The sequence below is a fragment of the Ixodes scapularis genome, unplaced genomic scaffold (assembly GCF_016920785.2).
Source record: "Ixodes scapularis isolate PalLabHiFi unplaced genomic scaffold, ASM1692078v2 PGA_scaffold13__105_contigs__length_92229423, whole genome shotgun sequence".
Taxonomy (NCBI): Eukaryota; Metazoa; Arthropoda; class Arachnida; order Ixodida; family Ixodidae; genus Ixodes; species Ixodes scapularis.
Window position 1 is genome coordinate 64,111,241 of NW_024609839.1, and position 26,342 is coordinate 64,137,582.

Genomic DNA, 26,342 nt, shown 5'->3' on the forward strand with positions numbered 1-26,342 from the left:
TCGCAAGCTTTAAGGTTTAAACAAAACGCGTAAGACTAAAAAAAAGAAAATCCTTACGCAACTACTTTTTTGCCTAGGTGTTTCCAAGCTTTTTGGTTGAGGGGCCTGATTAGGGTTCTGTCGCAGTCTTGATGGCCGCAAAACAACAACAACAACAACAAAAAAAGAACAATATTATAAACGAGGAAAAATGAAACAAATATATCTAGATAAGTATTTAAACACAGAAATCAATGTTAGAATGGGCAATAAAACAAGCCTATGGTGAATCAATAGATATACTTCAATTTCAAATGTATTATTTAGCTATATATGGGCATAATGGAACAGCTGCGACCAAGCAAGCTCACCAGGCATAAATCAAAGCGCATGAAAACTGGCCCATTCGCGCTGGGCAAAATACTACTTAGAACGCTAAAAATAATTCTGACCATGTGCGATATTTGTGACAGAAAACACTAAGCAGAATTTACATAAAAAAACGCAATGCTACACAGACATAAAGCAGGGAAGTAAAAATGGCCATGCCGGTGATGGCAATATTCAATGGATATTGTCATCACGAGATTACAATATCTACTGAATGGTACCATGTCAGAACCCATGTTATTACCATGCGGTTTCTTACGTACTCCCTGGTGCTCCTTTCAATAAAGCCGGCCACGGGCCGGGCTTCATTGAAAGGTCTGTGACCAGCCGCGGGCCTGTGGAAAGAAATCTGCGGGCCGGAATTTGGAAATCCCTGCTCTAGCGAACCGCAATATTAATTCCCCCAGTCCCGTGTTTTTTTGTTTTTTTTTAACTTCGCGCGCTATTCCTGGTGCTTAAAAAAAAAAAAAAAGCTTTAGACTTGCGAAGGTTATTTTGATAGAAACGAACGATGGGATGTTTCTCAACACGCTCTGCGATTTTTACATCAAAAAGTTTGTGCACAGATATAAAATTTAAAAAAAAGTTCGCTAGTTAAACATTAGCCAGACTGGCTCATTGCCAAAAATATATTGACTTGCTCGATAGGACTGTGATAAATACTACGTTGGTGCGAAACGCGTAGCGTCTCTAGCTTTTTTTTTTAAGTCTTGGCGCGAGTTAGCTGAAACGCCCTGTAGATATGACATGAGGTATCTCTGCTGCACGTCAGTTGAACATCCAGGTTATTTTCTGCAGACGACTACTACCTCTTCCAACCGGACAAGCACCTGGATCAACTCATCTTCGTGTCGGTGAAACATGGCGAGCGCATGGTGGTGCCCTGTCTTCCGACCCACTCCAAGGCCCAGGTTCAACTCTGGAAGGCTGAGTTCGAAGACGAGCGGGAACTGGTTCCTCTTGTGCCTCAGTACGTCGAGTTCGATCCCACGCAGGGCTTTATAATCTACTACCCGCACAGCTACTACTCAGGACACTTCCGCTGCAACGGCTCGGTTCCAGGCAGGACCTACGTCAGCAACGATATCTCGGTGGTCTTCGTGTACTTGGGTAAGTGGCGGCGGTGTCGGTACCCACTTGACCGGTATACGCTAAAGATGGCGGATTGCGGCGTTAGTTTGCATTTTACACCTACCGGCGGCCAAGCGGATAGATAGCAGTAAGGAAGCTCCTTGTGTCTGGCACCATTTGTTTGTGTACCTACCTGGTACACGTTATTACCGTATTTTCCGCATATATATAAAATTTGCACCCGGTACATGCCGACAGGGCAAAGTCCGCGCCTGGTGCTTAGACTGCACAGAAATAGTTCTCATGCATAGCATACTTGATAAATACCTGATTTATTAGCTCACAAAGAAGCTTGTATCATTCATAAATCATCATCAACATACTCTATCAATCATAATATCCGTCATGTCTCGTCATAATCAGCAATCTAGAAGAAAAAATTGTATTGTCCACACCCAAAGAAAGTTCACACCGCGTAAACATTTTAACTTTTTTTCATGTATATTCCACCTCCGAAAAATATGGTAGCTTATTGAGCGTACTAACCTAATACGGAAGGGGGTAGCATCTTGGCCAATATCCAATTGTCCTTTGCCACATTGCTTGAAAGATGTAGTATATGTTTGTAATACCCATGACAAGTACCAGGACTGGTGTGCCGTATTTCTGTGCACGCACCTATTCGAACCTTCCACACCTGGCCTGAGCTGAATTTTCTGTTTTTCCCTCAAGCTCCTGTGGACGTGGCACCAAACGTGATGATAGAGAAAGAGAGCAACTTCCACCCTGTGCTGAACGCCTCTTTCACGCTTAACTGCACCATCACCGTCGAAGTGGGTGTCATGGTCATCATGGCCTGGGACTATCCGGACAAGAATGTAAGCTTGCCGATACGCCTTATCGACCAACACACTGGTTACAAAAAGCCCGCGCTTACCCGGACCGGGTGTGGGCACTGCGCGTGCGCAGAAACCAGACTCGCCTGAGGCAAAGTATCTGCGCATGCGCAGTGGCGCCACCAGCGCCACCCCCGGTGGTGTGACGTCAGAGAGTCAAGTTGGTCTGTATAGTATTTTTTTTTACTCCGTTTCGCATGAAGTCCGACCGCAACCGACGCTACGATACGATTAAGCCAGTCAGTCAACGCCAAAAGGGCCTCGTCATGGCACTCATTGTCTTTGAGGGTTTGCTATCATTGCTATGAACCAATCACGCTCAGACAAGAAAAAAAAAAAAGTAAGATTACGGTGCTTAGTGGTAGCATCGTGATCCTGCGGTGCTAGCAGATCACTGTGAGTGATCCTTTTGCTTTTTGATAGCGAAAGCACAAAGACGATGAGCTCGGCATGACGATGCACTTTTAGTGGCGTCGTTTGACTGGTGCCATTGGATTGTATACCGTCGTCCGCGGTCGGGCGTAAAATGAAACGAAGTATTAGCGCCGAGATGTTTCCGTGGCGCCCTGTTCTGGTTTCTTTTCGTGACGTCACGACCAGAATTTGCCTCGCCCTGGGGCCCTAAACTCGTCGAACACAAAGTTGGAGCCCAAAGTTCGCGGAGCGCGCCGATTGGACGCCGGCGAAAAAAGCGCCAAGTCATCGTCGGGATAGTCCAATCAGTGCGTTCCGTGAACTTCGGCCCAAACTTTGTGTTTCACGAGTTTAGCGCCCCTGATTGACATGAATCGCCTCTGCCTCGCCGTGATGGGTAGAATTTGCGTCGCCTTGAACCGGCGATTGGGCAGGCAATATCATAATACAGGAAGGTGTGGTTTGGCCAATCGCGAACTTCATGTCGCTAGTCGCAGTGTGGCCTTCTTATGCGGTTTGATGACAAGGAGGACTCCCTCCCCGTCCCACTTCGGGATTACCTTTCGATATGATAGCCAGCCTTCCCACGAGCTTGTGCCTTCTCCCCTTCCGCATAACCATTCCGTTGAATTGTCTCTTCTTTTTTTTTGCTAGTTCAGTGGAGGATGTCTGCCAACGATAGGACAGGTTACCTACGAGGATTTGAATTGAAATGAGTGACTTGTGGGCACCGGTCTCATAAAAAGGAATGCGCGGTACTGTACTGCACTATAGAGTCTTCTGACAGGATCAGCTGCAACCGAACTGCGCAACCGAAATGGGCATCGGTACAGAAGGTGTCACACCCCTTTATATCCTCCTCTCCCGCTTCTGTCGCAAAGCATACTTATTTCAAGTACTCGAACAGTAATCTTCGAGTCATTTTCACTGCCGAAAATACGTTCTGTGTATAGTTTGTACTAGATAAATTAATTTAAATATTACTAGGATGCTTCCTGAGTCCTCGCAGTCTCTCTTCAACGGTGCCTCTGCTGGGCGCCTGTGTATTTTCAGAGCTCTCGCATCACTGTCACCAAGCCTGTCCGTCGGGACAAGCAGATCGGAAACGAGCGCTTCGTATTCTCCGTGATCACGTCCCAGCTGACAGTTCACAACGTGCAACGGAGCGACGAAGGAGTTTACACGTGCTCTTGCACCGACCACGCTCCGAGGACTTACAACCGATCTCTGTTGGTCTCTGTGTACGGTAAGAGAAATTTCAGCGTGGCGCTGCTCTGTTTCCACCCCCGCGCATGTCATTAGAGAAGCATTAGTGATCATGAGGCCCGATCAGCTCACCTGAATCACAACGCTTTCTGAAATTGACTGACCGTGTTCTCCCGCTGTTGACCACCTTGAAATGGTGTCAAATCAAAACAATATGTTTAGCTTAATCCTTAGCAGAGGAGCTGTCATTAGTTAGTGTAATATGACAGTAAGGATTTCAATACTCTAAGTTTCTATGAAGTTGAAGTTAACTGTGACTCATTACATTTTGGAGTAACTTGTGGTTTATCTAGTTTGGTTAGAGTCACCCATCAAACCTTTGTTAATAAATACACAAATTCATATCGACTTAGTCTCATCATCAACGCCATACATTGTCACTACCTCATGCACTGTCGCAAGAAGTACTGAAGCAAACCTGAACTGTGCGGATATCGAGTTGCTTCATTGAAAACTGAATCATTAGTCAGCAATCGCAGCTCATGTTGAAGTGTTGAAATATTTTTCGAAAGTATAATTGCAACATATGCTCGTTACTTTCTGCGTGTAACTGTGACTAAGATAGGTTTGTGACCTCATTACGTCGTTTGCTCACGTATGTATGACTAAACTACCTTTCCAGAGTTATGTGTGCAGCTCTACTCTGCGCTGGTTCCGAATTTCCTTGACCGTCGCTGTCCCTATATAAAGTGTTTAAGTTGAAACACTATTTTAGCACATCTGAGCTGCCTATAAAGGCATTAATAGGAGCCAAACACTCGCTAGCATATGCATTACTGCTTACAAGGTCTATATAGGCTCCTGCGCTGCTGTACTGCATCAATGTCGAGGCTTCGAGGGGTTTCTGGAGATGAGAAAGTTCGAATATCCTTGCGCTATAGGTACCTAGATGCAGGTAAACTTTCTAGTTTTGATCGCATTTTTTTTTCTCTGCATTCTCTGACAGAATCCGAACAGCTGGCACACGTGAACCTGACGACGGACCTAAACACGTCTCAGGTGATGACGTCCGTGCGGGGTGGCAGCTTCAAAATCGTGGTGACGGCGCAGGCGCACCCGAGCTTCGAAGACGTCATCTTCAGCTGGCGCAAAGACGGACGAGATCTCGTTGAGAACGGAGATGTGACGCTCATCCGCAAGGACCCTCAGGTCATTCTGGAGAAGAAGGGCGCACACTTTGACGACAGCGGAAAGTACACGCTCTACGCACGCATCGGGAACGCGACTTCCAAGATCACCGTCACTGTGGACGTGGCTTGTAAGTGAACCCGTCTCCCTTTAAGTCGATTCTGCCGGTTTTCGCTTCGGAGGAAATCCCCCAGATTCTGTAAACAAGCCAGTTATGCTACGGTACCTGGAACACATCTTCGACTGGTGGCTTTAGCTTCCTATACCGCCAATGCATCAAAACTGGTTTCGGAGCGGCAAGAAATAACGTCAAGGGAGCTGCCGTGACGTGCTGTCGGATGTCTCGATCGTGGTGGTTGGTCGTAGAAGTTCCGGCAAAAAAGTATGAGAAAATTAGAGTGTCGCTGTCATTGTGGCGTCACAACTCCTGGATGCCCAAGCTTCCGTGGGCTGTGAAGCTTAAGAACAACGTGTAGCACAACAGCTGTCTACCGCATCCACTTCCGCTGCTGTGCCATGCCACAGCCAGTGTAGTGGCTGGCAACAGCATAATGCTCCTATGATACATCATCAGGCGGAAATCTAGGGACCACATTTGAAGACGCAGAGGGCACATTAGTCGGAGGCGCGTTCCAGGTATAGGATAGCTTTCACCAAGAATGCAGTCATTTTTTTTTTTTAACCTAAACTCAAGAAACACATTTATTTAGTTTGGGAGCGCTGACACGATCCGTCTCATCTTTCCAGCGGAGCCAATCGTGGAAATTTTTAACAACACGAGCGTGTACCAGCGTGGCTCCAACTACACCCTCGTGTGCAACGTCCGGGGCACCCCTCCCATCTCGGCCCAGTGGGGCTGGAAGCAGTGCTCCGACCCTAACACATGCGAGGAGACGGGCATGCACGGCGTCTTCAAGGTCATCGCGCAGGGCTTCAAGAATGACAACGGTCCCCTGCAGGAGTTTCACGCGGGGGACAGCAGTGCCAGGAGGCGCAACGTCACCCTGAAGGTTTGAACATTTCAGTGTTCTCATCACTTCAATTGCACTCGAAGAAGGAATCGGCCTGTGCAAACATAGGATAAAAAAAATCTTTAGTTGAGTGACGACTTTTAATATAAAGCCTCATTTTATTGCACATTCTTCATGACATGGGTTCTCAAATTGGGTTTAGTAACCTTGAGGTTTCTAGTTTCAAAGCACTCACGTGAGCTCCCTGACCTCCTTGGGGTTTCTCAGAGCACCCTCATGGACTCCTTGAGCTTCCAAGTTTCCTCGACCGTCTCTGTACCTTAAGTGAGGCGTTTTTCCAGTTTGGTCACTATTTTCGCAGATCTGAGCCACTCATTCATACCTGAGTATAAGCCTAACCGTTCCTTATATTTCCATTATTGCTTGCAAGGTCAATAGTTTCCCATATACTACACTAACCCTTAGGCCTGCAGGGGCGCTCCTCCACCGCCATTCGAAGCACAGTGGTGTTCCTCGAGATCAAAAAGTTTGAATATATTAGCTCTAGGAGTTTCACGCCAGGACAATCTATGAAGGGGCATGTGATCACCGATGTCTTCTTCCTTTTGCAGGTGCGCGCTATGGAGTCTGGTGTTTATAAATGTCTCGCTACAAATTCTCTTGGCACTGGGCAGGAGAAGGCGCCATTTTACGTCACAGGTGAGACTCGGACTTGAAATACAAAGTGCCCCCCTCTTTCTCTCGCTCTCTCTCTCTAAAAAAAAGACAACGCTTATTTTTACCGGAGAAATATAGTCTGCATCTCCTTGAGCTCAGTCTCCGAATGTAGCGCTCGAAGTCCGGAACAGTGGCCAAAGTTTCCGAGCTTGCCGCTATTTGACTAAAAAGGTTTCTGACAATTTTAGGAACTTTTCGGTGGGGCAATGGTGGCCAACGAGGTCCACAAATCCAAAAAGATGGATGGTGTTAGACCTGAAACAGGTCCCGGTGTCCCATTGAAAGTTTCCGAAAAAACTCTTATAACTTGTAAATTGGACAACGGCAACCTCTAAAACTAATTGGCATCCGGCATGAAAAGCTTTCTATGGCTTTCCAGAAGAAGTGAAGAGTGCGCGTGCACACCTTGGGTCGGCACTCAATGTGCTAAAGTGCTCGTTCGCCCATAGCTTTGACTTCATCGTCACAGAAAGTTGTCCACGAGTATAATGTTACCCTTGGGCGAAGACTGAGCGCTCGGCGTCGCAAAGTTAATTTATTGCACTGAAAACAAAAGTGGAAATATTTTTCGGGGACAGGCGGTAGAGGTCAGGCCAAAGCGTTTCGAATATGCCCGAAGAGAAGTAAAAGTCAGGGTCAGTACGTAGTACACACACAAACCATAAACGAGAAGTAGTGTGTGGTTGGTGCGTCTCTTGTCCTCGGAATTTTTGCGCACCTTTTTAAGGCATGCATAAACACATGATTTTTGGGGGTTCTGTTTACAGTACCTGTGATCTGATCAGTAATTGCGAGTTTGGGCAGACCGCTTTCGTGTGCTTGCTCCGCACTATATGCTGGAGCGGCACAATCGCCACAGTGCATGTGGGGCCGCTCTGAGTTTGAGCGTAGCCGACTGGGCTTGCGCAGTTGGGCACACTCGGAGCGGAACGGAAAGAGAAAACGATCTACTGAAACTCCCTAATATCTATATTCCACAATCCCTAAATTTTACCAAGAAAAAAATGCTGTTTTGGACGACATAATAAAATAGTGAAGATTTTACGGCTACGTCTGAAGAATAAGGGATGGTCTAATAACTTTATTTAAAAATGGTGAAAATATAACATGGATAACCTTCATTCTTACGTCGGGAGTGATTCGATAAAGATCACAAAAGAAAGGTGATAAATGTCAATGAATGTTTCTCCTCGAAACCAGAATCGCAACTACTTCTCTTGAGTAAGCTTCACTGAACAGGTTGTAAATTTCAATGATCTAAACTTTGTCATAAAATGGACCTCCAAATTCTCCTATACTGTTGTCTTTTTCTACGACTCAGAAGTTTTTAAATTTTCCGCACCACAGACTCCGATGTTACGTTATGACTGATTGTCACCAGCTCGCTTGCGATCTCACTGTTAATTCGTTAACCAAATATAAACAATTTTAGGCATATACGTAGGAATGTAGAAAATGCTGCTTCCTTTACTTTTTACGCTTTATTTGCTCATTGTCGTTATTACATGCAAGAAAGTACTGTGGGTGTTGTCACCAGCGCAGCCCTTGTACGGGCTCAGAATCGCCAGTTTGAGTGTCACTTCATAATGATGGGCTACTAATTTCGAAGGCATTACCAGAAGCATTCATATGGCACGCAATGTTCGACATGCATGTGACTATATATATTGTGCTTTCAAGTATGTCCCTGAGGTCCCTGTTTTGGATCGCCCAGATGCCAGGAACGGCTTCGAGATCGTGGCCTCCGACACCATGCCCGTGGAGCAGGACCACGTGAAGCTGAGTTGTCTGGCAAGCCAGTTCATCTACGACGAAGTCAGGTGGAAGTGGAAACCCATGGGGACCACCACGTTTTCTGATATCAATGACTCGAACGGTAAGGGTGAGCTTCGCTATCTCTCCCAGTTCCTCGTTTTTCAACGTTTAGTTTTGACGCTACCGAACTTCATCGAACGGCATGTATCGGTATCCACTATGGTTTTAGACCTGGCACGTGAAGCACCCTGATTGCTATAATCGAAAGCAATCTTCTAGAAGCCTCTAGGTGGCAGCAAGCATTTCGCTAAGATATCGCGCACTTCTCTTCAGAAAAGTTTCGGGCGCTTGTCCATTGGGAGCCGTTTCTACGGGGTGTCCATGAAAACAATTTACAGTGCTTCTTTTCACCGCAAGAATGAACTATACGCATCACCGAACACCAAATACTCGCCCAATCGTAGGACTAACTGGCCGCTAGTGCTACCCCCAAACGTAGCAGTATCAGACCAGATGCCAAGCTTCAGAGCTTGCCATTATCTGGTTCAAAAGTTGAAAGCAATTTTTGGAAATCTTCAGAGAGGAAATGGCGGCCAATGAGGCCCACGAATGCAAGAAGACAAGCGGCATCGGCTAGTGGGAACGGACCCCATTTCCTCATTGAAATTTTGCCCTAAATTGCTTGTAACTTCTGAACCAGATGTCGAAAAGCTCCATGACTTTGGCATCTGGTCCAGAGCGCTAGCGTTACGTTTGTATGGAAACTGGGCTTTCGGCAAGGCAGTTAATTACCCTCTACTTGAAACAGACCGAGCTCGTTATATGGTTCGTCGCTACCGTTTCCGGAATTGACGAGACTTTATCGTTGACCCCCGCTCCCCTAACCTTGCAGGCACGGTGCAGCTGGTGAAGGCGTTCACGTCGTTCTCCCACAGTAGCACGCTGATCTTCGACTCCGTTCTGCGGAATCAATCGGGAGAGTATGAGTGCTACGCGTACGTCAAGGGAAGCAGAAAACAGCGGCGTCGGGCGTTCGTGAAAATGACGGTGAGAGGTAAGCCTGTGCATTATTTTTTCTCCACTTCTTAGTGTCACGCGTAATAAGGTTTACTCAATGTCGAGAGATTACTGCGACGAGGAGTGCGGCCCTGCGCACACCGACTTGGCGGCTTCATATATCCTAGACAAAGTACCTGCGTTTTGACGATGGCCTATATTGCCGTGCGGTTGCCTATTTGTACCTGACACTAGAGCCACTGAAAAATTTACGTGTGGACTATTGGCACTCTATTTTTCGATTTGCTCGTCGGATGCCACCAGTTTTTGTGCTTATAGTGCGAGGTCGGCGCAAAAGGCGAACGCTACGATGAGAAAATACGACTTCCTGAATTTTTGTTGCATACTCCAGAGGCTCGCGAAGTATTGTATTGCTTTGTCGCCGCGGACCGTTTTAACCTTGCTGGAGGACGGAAAATCGTTTCCTGCGTTTTCAAACAACGTAACAATAAATCTTGCTCTTAAAAACAAAAAAATTGTATATTATTTTCATTTGATTTCTTACATCTAAATCTAATTTATTTCATTTAATTCAGATTAATTTGATTTAAATATCTGTAGCTGGAAAATAGTGACTCTCATTACTTCATGTAGTTTTAAGCATGGAAGATTAATTTATTCAATCCATCCGATCACAACAATGCGGAAGAGATGATTATTGTAAAGTACAGTTTAACATCACTTTATATATGAAACCCCCGCCATACTGGAACAAATTTAGCTCTTTATTTGTTTTTCTTTCGCGAAGTTCAAGGTAGAAAGAAAGTTCAGTGCGTCGATTTGGTCTGAAGAGCACTGCTTTCTGCTCGTGTTCAGCGCCTGGTTTTTCTTGCTTGATGATCTCTTGATTTTAAAAGAAAACAAGTGCGCGTAGACAGCATCAAATGATATACAAACGGTAAATAAAAAATATTTTCGTGAATATGTTGGCGAGAAAGATTTGATTTGGTCATCGCAGTAAAACTAATTTGATTCGAATCATGATTTATGCTATCATCTTTCTTTTTATTCTCCAGCCTGCCTTCAGGCGATTGGCAACAATGATTTGAGTGCACCGAGATTGCTGAAGTGTCGTTACTTTTGAGTTTAGCTTATTTGTGGCTCTATGCTCATTGTCAGACCAAGAAAAAATTACGTCACTCACACAATTCACGCGCTCCGCGAAGTAGTCCTTACAAGAAATGGCTGTGAAAGGAAGAAACAAAGCTTTTGCCTTTCGAGACTTATGTACATCGTGTTAAGAACATCAAGCTAATCTAAGATGCACCTCCATATATCTTAATTCAACAAGTGAAGGGCGTAAGTAGTGACGCTCCACGAGGAGCCGGTTCTTGGGGTGAATGCGAGCTGACACATTAGTAGTGGGTTAAAGCAGCTAAAGATCTCCAAGCTGTTTTTAAGAATGCCCAGTTGTTTACTGGGGCATCGTCAATTACGTTTTTTTTTTTGTTTTGGTTTTAAAGTTTGTTTTTGGTGCCATCTTCACGTATTTTCTCTCTCCGGTCTGTCCCGTTCCACGAAACCAGCCATCAAGATGCCCGAGTTCAACAAGACGAACCTCCAGGGCAGCGTCATGAGGGACGTGGCCTACATCGAGCTCTACTGCACCGCCACGGGAGTGCCCGAACCGAGGATCTCGTGGAACAAGGACGGCAAACCGCTCAACATGACGGACATCGAGCGACTCAATGACGGCACCTGGCTCATCAAGCGCAAGGTGACGCCACAAGACGCGGGCAACTACCAGTGCAAGGCCGAGAACCGCGGCGGGGCCATCTACGACAACGTCGACATCGTTTTCACGACGGGTATGCCGCTTGTTCTTCTTTGTGTATTTATTCACTGATACTGCTCGCGTCGTCGAGGATCTAGCAGGAGAGGTACAGGAGTGGTGGCAGGACTGGTAGCGGGAGTGGTACAAGGGTGGCAGCAGGAGTGATACAAGAACGGAAGCAGAAGTGGTACAAGAGCGATAGCGGGACTCGTAGCAGGAGTGGTGCTTAGAAGGGCTGGCCGCTGTGCTGATGCTGAGATCGAGTGGCGAGGAAAGTCGAATGCTGTGCTGTGGCACGCGTCTTCACCTCAGTCACGCATTTAGGCCAGCTGCCGCCAGCATTTGATCATTATTTTATTACATTCATGAAAGCCGAAATGTACTGAATAATCCATCGAAATCCGAATCGACTAGTCTTGGATTCGTTCCTGGCCTACATATAAAGAATGCAGGGTTACCAGGGCACCTATGTGTCTGCCACGCAAAGAACTCCTAAGACACTATTTTTCTTTTATATAGTAGAATTTTTTTAGTGTAGTTTCAAATTTCTTACTTTTTTAATGTAACTGCGAAATAAATGGGTTCTATATCTGTTGCCATCGTCGATGGGAAAACTGAGGAAATACCAAACCTAGGTACTTCTGGATTTTCGTACACTGACCGGTTGGTGCAGCCGGTTTTGCTGGAGTCGTGAATACGCATGAATTTGCGACACATTTGGGTACACAAATGATCTGCTTTTTTTGACGGCAGCCATTGGAAACAGGGTTCTCCTTCGGTACGCCAAAGTGCTAGACGTTTCTCACAGCATTTTACCATTGATATGGTAGTGATCTGATGTTTGTGATTATTCTGACTGTAATTCTTTCCAACTAACAGGCCTGAGCACGGCGCAAATAGCCATCATCTCAGGCACGAGCATTGCCGCTGCCATCTTCATCGGTATGCTGTTCTGTCTACTCAAGAGGTGGTACGAAGACAGGGTAAGTCAAATTGTTATACAATTGAATCTGCCTCAGTTGCCTGTATCTTCACGAAAGTTTTGAAGGTCTACAATAAATTAATCGTAAGGATCTGAGAAGACCCATATCCTCTGTTTTTTCTCTAATGACTCACCAACCTTTCGCATCGGGGATACCATATTGTGAAACCGGATCTTAGAAGGACAGGTAAAGGTGTGATCTAAACTGTTTTCTCGTGGTGAATGTAAGACTCAATGGCATCTCTATCGTATTGTTGTTCGCTCCCTCGGTTTATTTTCATCGTCTATCCATCTCGGGGCAAAAAACGTCCTTTGCGACATTGGAAACACTAGGAGCCTTAAACTCGTCAAACACAAAGTTGGAGCCGAACGTTCGCGGAGTGCGCCGATTGGTCGTCGACGCAAAAAAGCGCTAAGTCATCGTAGTGATAGGCCAATCGGTGCGCTCTGCCAACTTTGGCCCCACCTTTGTGTTTGACGAGTTTAGAGCCCCAGAGAGTTGTGAACAAACCATGCGATTACATGTGCACAAGAAGACAAAATGGTAGCCAAGGATAAGTCAAAGCTGATATATGCTGCTTTTTGGATCCGGCAGCAGCCGACACGATGATCCAATGGAGCCAATCACGTGACGCCAAAAAATGCGTCGTCACGACGCTCGTTGTCTTTGTGCGTTTGCGATCGGCGACTTAATCACAATCGGCTGCGGTCAGATTTAAACTGAAATGGAGTATATACCTTCGGCCCGTTGTGGTTTGCATGTAAAATAGCTAGAAAGCTAAAGACCGAAAAAAAAAAATCCCTTAGAAGTTGCATTTTAGTTTATGTGCTATGTGAAGTATATTTTGCACACAAATTCGTTGTCAAAAAAAAAAATGCTTATTGAGTTTTAAATATAGACGTTTTGGTAAAATAACAAATAACTTGCCTTAATACACATACAAGTATTTTCAACGTATAAAGGTGGAAATTAGTGAATATATTCACTAACAGCCAAACTTTTTTTATACTACGCTTCTTGAGTTGAAAGGGAGTGAGTGCTCTTCCCATTTCGAAAGCATGAAAAAAGAAATATCGCTTGATGGGAAATGAAGTTATTATTATTGTTATTTTTTTCTTATTATTAATGTTTGAACGGGATGACAATAGACCGATCTCACCAGCTAGTTTGAGTACGCCACCACTGCCGACATGCATCGTGGGAGCTGTAGTCTTTATGCACGCGCGACAACCCTGCTGGAGGTCTGCGCGAGCAGACCACGAAGGAGCATGATCTGTCGCGTGAACTAGCGTCTGCCTCCTACGAACTACAGTTATGGCGGCGTCACGCATGCGTGGAACGCTTGGTGAGATCGGTCTATTCCACGCGTATATTATACGACGCCATAGACTGACAGCCTATGGCGCCATTTACGCCAAGACTTATGAATTGCACGCGACTTTGTCTGGCTCTTGTTTGTTTACTTGCCAATCGCTGTATTTCTGCCCCTTTCAGAAACAAGAGAAAGAGCTCGACTTTGTGAGGAAGACGTTGTTCGACAAGGGACAGGTGGAAATGTTCAATCCGGACCTGCCGCTATCTGACCAAGTGGAATTGTTGCCATACGACCATCGTTGGGAGTTCCCCAAGGATCGCCTGAAACTGGGTGAGGGACCAATAGCGTACGTTGGCCGAGATCGCCTGGTTCGAGGACCTGATTTTTGGAACGGCATATTTTTGAAGTTCCTAGTCCAGTTCACTGTTAAAGTCTCTTGTGAGGCAGAATGGAACGTACAATGGTGAAAAATCCTGAAATTTAATTATCATAATCATCTATACTTCGTTTCAGCTTCAGTCCGAGCGCGGCCGATTTTATGAGCCGAATGGCCAATCAAACAGCGCAAAAAGCGCAGCGTCATGGCGTACTCTCTGCGCTTGATAGGACAAGCCAGCGGAGGAGCACACATAGAGAGACTGCGAGTACCGGCTGGTCTTATCGACTACAGAGAGCACGCCATGACGTTGGGCCTCTTTCGTTGTTTCATTGGCCGTTCGGCTCATAACATCGGGCGCGCTCGGATTGAAGCTGAAACGAAGTATAGTCAAGCATCCTTTTTGTGTACGTTTATTTTGCAACCCAAGAAAGGATACCTCTCGAAGCACCAGTTCAAAAGTGATCACAGTGAAATTAGCTTACAGTTCTTATTGAAGTGTAGAAGCTTCGAGGTGTGAATGCAAAGAACTGCTTGACATTTAAAGAATAATAGTTATGTTCCTAGTGCAATTTTCACTGTTCAACGATAACTCGTGAACAAAAGAAACAGAGATCTGCTTTCAGATGATAGCACCAGATTTCGTCTAGATAGAGGTACACTGCCTATCTTTTTTTTTTTTTTTGTAGCTTGGCACGTGAGCGTTTGATATTGATGAGGTTCAAACAAGCTGCCTGTTTGCTTGCCAGGGAGGACTCTGGGACAGGGTGCCTTTGGTCGAGTCGTCAAGGCCGAGGCTATTGGTCTTGGAGAGCACGGACAGTCACTCACAGTGGCGGTGAAAATGCTGAAAGGTAGGTGCCTGTCATTTTGTAGAGTGTCCCTCTCTGTTTTTGGTACCGTGACCATATTCCACCTCAAGTTCTGGGCCAGAGCAAAAAGCACGGCTTAAAGTATCTTGACTTTGCCCTTGGGCTTTCATTTGTTCACTGCTGTGTTCGTCTTTCATGCTGTAATGAAGAATTTTATGTCTCTAATTAATATATATATATATTCCTCCTGGTTCATTATTTTGCTTCTTTTGTGAACTTTATTACTGTAACATGATGAAGTCGTGCTAAAAAAAACTCTTGTCTGTGTAAAAAATTTTGCTTCACGAATTAAAAAAAAAAAGCCAACTCTTCGCACATGTCTTTCCTCTACAGAGCGCGCCGACACGGCTCAGCGTAAGGCCTTGATGGCTGAACTCAAGATTTTGATTCATCTCGGACGTCACCTGAACATCGTCAACATTCTAGGAGCTGTCACCAAGAATGTGACCAAAGGTAACAAGATTTGTTTTATGATTCTAAATTCAGCGAATTCAGCGATAGCTTTATATAGAAACTCTCCAGAGACCTTCTTTGCTCACGTTGGTCTCTGGTCTGACTGTAGCAAGCAAGGCCATGAGAGAAAGTGCCAACAACTGAAGATCCCTCTGGTGCTGACGCAGCCTTTTTGGTTGAACACTGACCTGCGGCTGACTCTCTTTTCGGTAGTTTGATGTCGTAGAGCGCGCGACCAATAGCTACACCCCGCCCTCCTAGCTCATGTCGGAGGCAAGACGTTTGAAAGGGACGCCCGTGCCGTTATCATTCTGCACTCTAAGAAATGCCTGCGCGTCTACTTACCCACAAAGCGCTCTAAGAGTCAATCTCTGCAATCTTCCAAATCAGCTCAGCGAATGATGTGGCGAAACATATGTTTAGACCTCAAAATGAAGTCTGCGCTATGGCATTACGCCATGCAAGCATGACGCTTTGGATTGTGTGATGCCACAGCGCAGACTTCATTTTTAGGTCTAAACGGACGTTCCGCCTCATCTTTCGCTGATCTAATTTTGTACATCGCAGAGATTGGCTTTTCGAGTGTTTTGCGGGAAAGTAGACACGCAGGCATTTCTTAGAGTGTCAACTATTGTAGAATAATCTAGCTGGTGCATGGATGAAAAACAGCACTCTTTTATGCATTCAAAAGGCCTTCGTCACGTGTAAAATTGCGCATCGATCATTCCGATAGCAAGTAGAGTTCCTTAAAAAAAAAAGGACGTCAGGTGCTATCGCACCTTCTTTACATTTAATGGAACCTCTCAGCCCAGGCGATATCTTTCTTCTGTGGGCTGGCTTTTCCGCCTTCCGTAATCGCCCTCGTGCTTCTTTGGTGGATCTGCAGGCGAGCTGATGGTGATCGTCGAGTACTGCAAGTTCGGCAACTTGAGGCACTACCTGCTGAGGCATCGGGAGCGCTTTGTCAATCAGCTGAACCCGGAGACGGGCAAAGTGGACCCGGACATGTGCTACGGACCCAACTCTCCTTCCGTTTTTAGCGTTCGCTCTGCCACCTCTCCTCTGGCCGTCTCGAACCCCGTCTATTGGTGAGTTCATCCAGAAATCTGGAGACAATGTTCTACACTGCGCGACACTGTTAGTGCGAACAAGCGATTGTCGATTTCTTTTTTAGTTGAAACGCGGTCGTCAAAACTGTTTGCGGCGCCAAGTTAAATTGCAAAGTTTGATCCTCCTCAATGCCTTGTCTGACTAATATGCGAAAGAGTGACGATGTCCTGATCGCGCTAACTGTGTTTCGCAGTGCATATTTTGACTTCTTGAGCCAAGGAAATGCATACTGGAATCTCGAGCCAGTGTTTTAGACGATTCCCTGACTTCAGTTAGGTCAATTTTGGAAATCCTTGACTGATCATCTTTCGTGGGGCGTACGTGTGTGGTCTCAAATGATATCCGTACATATGTACACAACAGGTGTGATTGTATTGTGTGTAGTGGCAGTAAGGATACAATAGCTGAGCCGGTGTTTGGCAATTATTGGTGTCGATGGCCAGTGTCTTTGTGTCTATAGTAGTACTGTTGCAAACTTTTGGACTCTGTGCCCACTGCTGGCAACTGTAATTGATGCAGCAATGACAGCATTCAATAAATTTATGCTAGTCATACATAATGAAGACACTTGATGTCTTGTGCCTTTAGGCAGCTCATATGGTTTAGGTTATGAGCAACATGTTTTATAACATCTAGTTGTTTACAGCGTCAGCACGTCACATCTTCACTAGCTCTAAGCCATAATCTAAGGGGCATTAAAGTGCTCTTTGAGATCCTTGTTTTATGGTCATAACTCAATCTACGTGCTTTAAGCATTATAACAAAAAAGCCGTTTACAATTCCCTGTAACGCCGGTTAGAGCGCAGCTCTTGAGGAGGAAGATGGAAGCGTACTGAGGGATAGGTGACTCCTTGAGGTCACGTGACCTCAGGGGGTCACGTGACCTTTGGGGGTCACATGACCTGAAGGGGTCACGTGACCTCAAGGGGTCACGTGACCTCAAGGGGGTCACGTGATTTCAAGGGGGTCACGTGACCTAGGGATGTCACGTGACCTCAGGGGGTCACGTGACCTGAAGGGGTCACATGACCTTAGGGGGGTCACGTGACTTCAGGGGGTCACCTGACCTAGGGGTGTCACGTGACCTCAGGGGGTCACGTGACCTTTGGGGGTCACGTGACCTCAGGGGGTCACGTGACCTGGGTGGTTCACGTGACCATCTTGAGGTCACGTGACCTCTCTGAGGTCACGTGACCCCAGAAGTCACGTGACTTCAGGGGGTCACGTGACTTCAGTGGGTCACGTGACCTCGGGGGATCACGTGACCTAGGGGTGTCACGTGACCCGGGTGGGTCACGTGACCTGGGTGGGTCACGTGACCTCGGGGGGGTCACGTGACCTCGCGGTTACGCCGACGGCGACGCCGCTCAAGCCGGAAACGGGCCCCTAAGAGCTGCGCTCTAAAACGAAATTGCATTCGTGTGCGACCGATTTGCGTATTAAAAAGTGATGAAAGATCCCGACACTTACCGTTGGCGCAGAACGAGAGATGGCGCTACCGAACCTTGTTGAAAATGGTCAAACGATGGACGGCGCTTGTCAGCCACTCGCGAGCGATTAATTCCTGCGAGGACGAGCGGGACTGGCTGCTCGTCCACGCGGGTACCCATCGATTGCGAGTGATTGACAAGTGCCGTCCGTCGTTCGACTGTATTCAGCAAGCTTCGATAGCTCCATCTTTGTTCTGAGCCAACGGTAAGAGTCGGGATCTTTGATCACTTCTTAATACACAAATCGGCCGCCCGTAACAGTAATTTTGTGTTTTCTTACGACGCTTAGAACTCGTAGATTGAATTATGACAATAAAACGAGGATCTAAAAAAACTCTTTAGTGCCCCTTTAGGTGTTGTTAACTGGAACCTCTCCCAGGTGTTTACTATTTCAAGTTACTTACGTCCTGTGAAATGTAACTTTGTGTTTGAAACTTATGCTTTTCTTCTGCAGTACGTAATTATACATACAATCATTTCCACCACTAACAGCATGCAATCTGTAATCCCCTTAAGCTCATACTCTACCAACTAGGAATCTGCAACCTGTTCGCGTCTACTACTAGCTTCTTTGCTGTATAATCGGGAGAAGTGCGAACAGTGTGGCCCTCGATACATGCTGCGCAACCTAGAGGCAACTAGGAACTGATAAAACTGCGGAGTAGAGAAAGGGGCTACAAGAATATCCACATCGGAGGCACCCACCTTCACAGCTCCCTTTCCCTCCCCCCATATTTTTATCAGTTCCTAGTTGTCTCTAGGTAGTACAGCATGTATCGATGGCCACACGCCCCTATGTTTGCATTTCATTCGCACTCGCCTACACCTACTAACTAACGACCTACCGTTGGCCAACTGTTTCTAACCTCTTTACTGGTTACACCATACACACCAGTGACCCGGTCTTTACATCCTACATGCATCTACACACCAGTGACCTACAGCTCGTTATATACTTATAACCTCCAACTGTGTGCCGTTTTGCACCAAGCTGCTTCTTTACTGGTTAGCATGGCAGCATGGTGCACTACGTCGCCCATCAACATACCTAGCATGAGCATGTCAGGCAAGGAAAGCATGACCAGCATGACCACGGCTATCGGCGCGTTCTCTCGCAGTCAGCAGACGCTAAAGTACGCCGACCTCGCTCTCAGCCCCTCGCCGACGAGCCAGGGCTACGAGTTCACCTTCCCCAGTTCGCAAGATGGGGAGGCCGGCGCCAGGACGTTCCCGCTTCCCGAGAGCGGCAACACCGCCCTCATGAGTGGCTCCTCGCTCAGGGACCATGGGGACTTCAGGGATTCTGCTCTGACCACCGGCGACTTGCTCTGCTATGCGTTCCAGTGCGCGAGAGGCATGGAGTACCTAGCCACTAAGAAGGTACGCTTTTCCCGCGGTTTTTGCTTTGGATGGTTCTTATCTTGGAGGTGGGGCCCTCAAATGGAGCGGCGCAGATGCCGGCGGACCTTGTAGACAGTGTAATGAACATACTAAGCAGTGTTTTATACAATTGATATGCGTCGACGGCAGGGCCGTACCCAGAAAAAAATTTCGGGGGGGGGGGGGGGTTTTCGGGGACAACGGCGGCCATTTTGAAAGTGTCTATTGTCTTATTTTCGCCTATGAATCATGTGCATCGGTGGTATATAATGGAGAGTTGCAGCAAACCGGAGAACCGGTCCCGGTTTGGTATCCGGTAGCCGACCGGCGCCACTGCGCGTGCGCAGAGGTGGAGATTAAAATCGGCTGGCTGCAAGTGCACCGACCAGGGCCGTACCCAGAAAAAAATTTCGGGGGGGGTCAGAACCCCCTATTCCCCCCCCTGGTTACGGCCCTGGTCGACGGACTGCTCAGATCTCGTACAATTGCGCTTAAACTGGAAGAACGCTTCGCTTAGGGTAATGGACAGCCGAAGAAATATGGAAGCTTGGGGAACCATTGAGGGGAAGCGCGGGAAACCCAGCTGGATTCCTAGGAACGCAGTTTGAGAACCCCATGTCGTAGACGATAGAATGTTTGGAAATAACTGCAAGATTCCGTAAAGTTTCTTTGAGAATTCGGGCTTGCTTCGATAGTTTAATCATCAGGATTAATCATAAGATTCTCCATAAGGTTCCTGTGCAAAAAAATGTGGTTAAATGTGACCTTCACGACAGGGGGTATTCCCAGAAGACTTGTTCATAACCTCTCCTTACGGCTTTACTGCCAGGTGCTTTAAATATTTGCCGAGGGAGCGAGTATAAACGGCAGTGCATACTCTCGCAGTTCTAGCTATTTTCAAATTACTTGGTGCCACATTATAACACTTCAAGGAACCATTTACTTGTGGCGCAAACAAGAATTCCGAAGTAGTGACATATCATTTTAAAGGTAGTTCTATCCAAGATAACTAGTGGTAGTATCTGTTTATAACTTTGCACATGACATTTGGTGCCTTTTGATGTTACTGAGAGCTTTGATGTATCATTGTGCTCATAATCATTTTACAGCTGATCCATCGCGATTTGGCTGCGAGAAACGTGCTGTTGACTGAGGAGAATGTTGTCAAGATCTGCGACTTTGGTCTGGCTAAGGATTGCTACAAGTACTCCAACTATGTCAAGAAGGGAGACGTAAGTCCATGATCGCTCATCTTTCTCTTACGTCTTAGGAGTCATGAAACAATTGTCGTTCGGAATGTTACGTACAAGTATGTTGATGCAGATGGGACAGAAGTATCGCAGCCACAGGCAGTACCACTGAGCCGGAAGCTCCTTTTGTATTGGCGAAATTTCAGTTATTGAAAAAGGACTACTAATTTTAGTCTCTCCTACGCAAAACTTGCTGGCGTAGGGTTATGGATCACTTGAAGCTGATAACAGTCCACGCGACTCACAGAATGAACACGAGCGTCGCGTGAGCACTTGACTCGGGTTCGGTTACTATCAATATGCCTAGGCCGTGGCCTAGGCGTATATTTGGGTTGGGATTTTGTGGCCGATCACCGCAGTGACGGGAGTAACCGAACTCCAGTGGTTTTGGAGCAGAAGCAAGTTTCCTGTGTATTGCCAGCTCCAACACGTGGCTACAATGAATACTGGAGGCACGGATTCGGCACTATAGATACCGTGGCCGCTTGTTCGGCTGCGAGTTAAAGGGATGACACTGCTCGTGTTTTTTTTTTAAATTTATTTTGCGATTGCTAGTACAGCGTTTGGCAGGTTAGGAGGGTTTATTCTGGGCAGCATATGTAGTAAGAACAAAGAAACCATTTCGTGATCTATTGAACTAAAGACAGACCTGCGACTGGAATTAAAAAGGAAAAGGGGACAAAGTATCCTTTCGTGATTTTAGAAATGAAGCACTTTTCATGACGAATGGGATTCTTTCTGCTGCTATTAACAAAAACAAAGAACGAAAAGGAGGGTTTTATTTATGCTTATGAAGATCTAACAGGTCAGCATTTAAACAAAGCTTTCCTCTAAAAAAACACTACATGTTAATGAGGGCAGTATGATAAGTTTATTATAAATTGAGATACTATGTTATTTACAGGGTTTGCTCCCGGTGAAATGGACTGCCATCGAATCCATCATGGACAGGGTCTTCACTACGAAGAGCGATGTGTATGTTACTCGATCATGGCCACATAAATTAGAACACTCCCAAATAACATATTTTTTCTAGTCTCCAAGTTAAAACAGGCACGATCAAAAAGAAATTTAATACTAATTTCCCTTTTTGCAGGTGGTCTTATGGTGTCCTCCTATGGGAAATATTTTCACTTGGAGGTAACCCTTACCCTGGTGTTGCTATCGACGAATCGTTCTACAAGAGACTGAAGAACGGCTATCGTATGGACAAGCCCGATTATGCTCCAGACGATGTGTAAGTCTCGAGTTATCGAAGGATTGAAATAAGTTACGAAGTTTCTCAGGACTCTCACCTTTATCCGAGTACTATATTAAATGATTTTGATTGTGCGCAGGTACGAGGTGATGCAGTCGTGCTGGCAAGCGGAGCCCAAGGAAAGGCCCGACTTTTCAGCGTTGGTTACGAAGTTGGGCGACCTTCTGCAGGCCAGCGTTCGTGATGTGAGCTTTCCATTCCCTTGATATTTGCAAAGAACCTGTACGAAGCAGCCCTATGTAAATGGGGGCTATATTACCGGGGAATGCATTATGCACACTCGACATAAGGCCTTCTTAACTCCTCATTTATTTGTTTTGTCTTTGATAATCGTATATACTGATAATCAACGTCGTAGAGCTGGTGGCGGTATTGATGACCTCCGTCAGTCATCGTGACAATAGATAGAGCCGTAATTTACACCGGAAGGTTTGTTTTATTAGACTTGATAACATAGATAGATTTGAACACAGCCCGAAATATTTTGTTAATGAGGGGGCATGTTTAATCTTGGGTACTCTGCATGGAGTGACCTGCCAGTTGTCCTACAGGCACTTACAAATAGTACTGACTTTCTAATTGTAATTAGAAACCTTCTCATTTAAAATGTCTATCTTCAAGAAAGAGCGTGTGGAACTGATAACTAAGAATGTAATCCAGGCAATATTTTAAGTATTTTTAGTTAATCTATTTTTAGTTCTATTTTTATTTATAGTTCATTCTTTTGTTGTTGTTCTTTTTCATTTCGCAGTACTATATGTCATTGAATGAGCCCTACATGAACATCAACCAACTGATCAAGAACAACAATGACTACCTTTCCATGGAGAACAAGCCGGAGGCCGACTATCTGGACATGAAGTCCGATGACGAGAACTACATCAACACGAAGAACCGTGTTCCGGTAGATGCGCCGACCAACTACGCCAACATGGCTGGCGGAGACGCCGGGAGCATCGAGCTTGCTCCGATGATCCGACGGGAGAAAACTCTAAACTCAGAAGAGGACGCGACGGGTTACTCAAACTTGCAGGGCAAGCTGAGGCTCCAGATTCCCGAGCGGAGCAGGGAGCCATCACCACCACGGTCGCCGGGCGGCGACTCACGGTCTGATGACATCGCCGACATCAGTGCCACCCCACCACCGGCGTACAGTCTGGTTGTGAGCGTCGAAGGTGCAACTGAGGAACTTTCCGTGTTGTGAGTGTAGTGACTCGTTGCACAAAGCAAGAGATAACGGCACCATTTCCGAAAGACGGTGGAAGAGGAGCCTAGCTTTATCGGCACCTGCTGGCAATGGCTTACAAGAGCTGAAGGTCGCTGCTTTGTTCTTTTTACGGGTGAAGAGCTTACCACCTGGTTGCCTTCAACCACACCTGGTTGCCTTCAACCGTAGGAGAGGATCTCTTGGTCTACTGGTGACTACCTGAAACTCTGAATGCTATCTGCAGTGTTCAGAGGGATGAACATGTGTCAGGCTAATTTAGGAAAGTTACCGTACCAATCTTGATTACCCTGCCTTTAACTGCACCCGTGGTGCCTGCTGGTGATGCCCTCAATCGGTTGAAGGCTTTTAGGGTTCATCTAGAAGATAGGCCCCGACAAGGGTCCCAGCTTGGAGTACCCTGCTTTCGCATCTGCACGCTGGTACCTTCTAGTGATGCTCAGTGAGAGGTGGTTATTCGACCATTCATGGTCCTCTGCTAAGTGGTGTTGACAAATTGTAATCTCACTTTGTGATTTGGCAGTCTTCAACTTTCGCAGCATGGTGCTTATTTTGCTATTGCATCGTGGATTTTATCTAATCGTCTTTCACTGAAGGAGTCACTTGGAGGTCACAGCTCGAGGAAGCATCTAGAGAAAAAACAGGGGGAAGGGGGGGGGGGGGGTGCACAACGAGATTTTTGTACCGACTGGATGAAGTCACAATGTCGGTATTTATTATACATGCCTGGCACATTGAGTAGGGCTTATGGTACAATGGAATGCTTTGCCTGCGGCACCAAAATAATGTTTGTACCACGGGACATTCCGCAGTTGAGACCAAATAAGTCAGATCTTACTGCATTTATTACATGCTCTCTTTCATAGTATGGACACTGTGAAAGTATCTGATTTGACTCGTGTGGAGACGGTGTTGAGCGTTCGGCACCTCGATCTCCCGATGGTGTTGTACAAGGATCTGTGTAGAGACAGCCTCTAACCACAGTGGGCAACTCGTAGAGGTTGAAACTTACTCAAGAGAGGCGTGAAGTAGAACGAATGGTACGCTCTGAATGACTCAGCAATGTTAGAAACTGATCGTTACGTTTTTGTTGCGTAAGAATAGTAGAAGACATTGCGCAGTTTAGACGGAAGTATAATCTTCGGTTGACAATGTGTTTCCTTGAAGGAACTAGCCGAAGACACCCCGACAAAGTGCAAAGGACTCGTATGGGTGTTTCGTCTGTATTTTTGTAAACTATTTCATGTGACATACGTGTGCGGACTTTTGTGGCTGTCGTGTTGTTTATGTTGTGGTTACACCATTGACATACAGTCCTAAAGCAGAAAAACATATTGTTTTATTTGAAGATGCCGCTGTGTTCAACAAGGCGGTGCGGATACTTGCTTACTGGAAGTATTTTTTTTTTCTGAAATATGTCCACTGAATGAATTGTTGGGGTGTACAAATCGGATGCACAAATTTGCCCAGCTATAGGATAATAGCTTAGACCTGACAGTATAAGGAATGTCATTTGTCAGGTGAAGTGGGCAAGAGCAGTTGCGCGCTGGAGAAGGGAAAGAGGAAGCTGATTGGGAATACACCTGAAAGAACTAACGAACATGTAGAAAGGTAAAAACCGTAGTATCTACGTGAGCTCTCTGTTAGCAACTCTTGTCTTTGCATATCTGCGCGTAGCACCACAGAACGTTAGCTCCTTGTAAGCATTACTTTTCGCAAGGACAGAGCAAAACATTGTCAAACCCTCATTTTATTTCTAGTGTTTGCTAGTCATTGTACAGTTTGTTCGTGAAGGGAAGAAAGAAGATGGATCTAAAGTCTGACATGAGAAGTATAAAGTGTTTTGTACATACGTGTTTGTAATTTACGCGAGTTACTAATATCTCCATTTGAAGTATTATTTCTCTATATTTTTCCATCGCCTTCTTTCGCAAAGTTTTAAAGTTCAGTTACATGTCTGCGATGGTTCTTCCTCGTTTAATTTGTGAGCAAATAAAGCTATTGCAAAGCAATTCTGGAGTGAGCTCGCTAAATACCTCCGCACAACAGTATCACTTAAATTATGTCCTCCATAAACACGTAGCACGTCTAAAACCAAAGCCGATAAGGTTTCTTTTTACAGTGGATCGTTTATTGTATTTATTAACTCGTCACCTTTTAAAGTTCAATAGGAATTAAGAGTGCTCGATCAAAGAAAGAACCATACTGGCCAAATTGCTCTACAGTTAATATGTGTTAACATTCATGTCTGACTATTATCTACACCCGCCACAATCCTTTAGTAGCCAACAAATCAATCACAAAGCACGGACTTAAAAAAAGAAAAAAAAAAAAAAAAACTGTCGAACCATTGCATGTCTCAGTTTCTTAGCCGTTGTCCGAGTCTAGGGCTGTGTACGAATATTCCTAGCCTCGCCTATCCTCCCTTGAGACACGAAGAAGGAGTGTGTTGCACGCATCGAATGAGGAAGCTAGGAGCGTGTTTTCCTTTTTTTCCGAATACCCGATTTCGAATTATTGGAAATCTCCCCAAAGAGTACCTGAACGCGGCGAAGCACCCGCCACCGCTACAAACCTCCATGGCGCAACCGGCGCTCATCGTATTTTGTGTGTTTGCTATAAACTGCTAGTCCAATCACGCAGAAAAAAAAAAAAAAATAGCGCAGAATCACGGCGCATTTAGCGTGCGTGATGGTTGAGCCGGTGAGTTTTTGACGATGGCTTGGTTGGCGCCATCCAATTTTAGCGTCGGCTGCGCCGTGAAAAAAGAATGACGTGCGTCCTGATATTTATGTGACCCAGAGTGCGGGTCCGCGAGAAATATGGCGACGCCGGCCAATCACGGCCTCTGGATTTCTCGGCAACTTTTTCGCCCAGTGTCCAGGATTAGGGCCCCAGATTAGAGCCCCCGAGACCTCCTTTTGTCGCCGGCGCGTCAGGGCATTGGCAAACGCTACACATTCGGCCAAAGACGCGCAAAATTACCTGCACACAAGTAAAAAAAAAATATTGGCGGTAAAGTTGTTAACGTTATCGCTAGAAAGAAACGGGGCGTACGACTATGAAGGGGCTCTCACCAACCGCTCCTGTTTCTAGCACAAAATTGTTTTGAGTCATTCGCAACGCGAGGGTCGTCAAACAGACAGGTACAACTTAAGCTTCTCTGCGTCGTAACCAAATAAATAGGTCACATTAGAATGGCAACGAGTTCGC

General features: G+C 46.0%; 1 protein-coding gene across 3 annotated transcripts in view; it reads left to right on the top strand.

The window, feature by feature from the left end:
• The window catches only part of LOC8053039 (vascular endothelial growth factor receptor 1), a 70,070-nt gene extending 44,929 nt beyond the window's left edge, over positions 1 to 25,141 (top strand). For 2 of the 3 annotated variants that reach the window (XM_040503400.1, XM_029969073.4), the window contains exons 4-23: positions 1,168 to 1,479; positions 2,173 to 2,318; positions 3,804 to 3,996; positions 4,963 to 5,274; positions 5,892 to 6,154; positions 6,727 to 6,814; positions 8,547 to 8,708; positions 9,480 to 9,641; positions 11,170 to 11,451; positions 12,297 to 12,400; positions 13,895 to 14,045; positions 14,841 to 14,945; positions 15,297 to 15,416; positions 16,303 to 16,504; positions 19,135 to 19,396; positions 20,506 to 20,628; positions 21,551 to 21,621; positions 21,743 to 21,883; positions 21,984 to 22,089; positions 22,656 to 25,141. In XM_040503400.1, the coding sequence (XP_040359334.1) occupies positions 1,168 to 1,479; positions 2,173 to 2,318; positions 3,804 to 3,996; positions 4,963 to 5,274; positions 5,892 to 6,154; positions 6,727 to 6,814; positions 8,547 to 8,708; positions 9,480 to 9,641; positions 11,170 to 11,451; positions 12,297 to 12,400; positions 13,895 to 14,045; positions 14,841 to 14,945; positions 15,297 to 15,416; positions 16,303 to 16,504; positions 19,135 to 19,396; positions 20,506 to 20,628; positions 21,551 to 21,621; positions 21,743 to 21,883; positions 21,984 to 22,089; positions 22,656 to 23,108 (3,758 nt within the window). In that variant the 3' untranslated portion in view covers positions 23,109 to 25,141. The remainder of the gene's footprint in view (positions 1 to 1,167; positions 1,480 to 2,172; positions 2,319 to 3,803; positions 3,997 to 4,962; positions 5,275 to 5,891; positions 6,155 to 6,726; positions 6,815 to 8,546; positions 8,709 to 9,479; positions 9,642 to 11,169; positions 11,452 to 12,296; positions 12,401 to 13,894; positions 14,046 to 14,840; positions 14,946 to 15,296; positions 15,417 to 16,302; positions 16,505 to 19,134; positions 19,397 to 20,505; positions 20,629 to 21,550; positions 21,622 to 21,742; positions 21,884 to 21,983; positions 22,090 to 22,655) is intronic. The other variant, XM_040503402.1, reaches the window with a different exon arrangement.
• Positions 25,142 to 26,342: the final 1,201 nt, after the last annotated feature.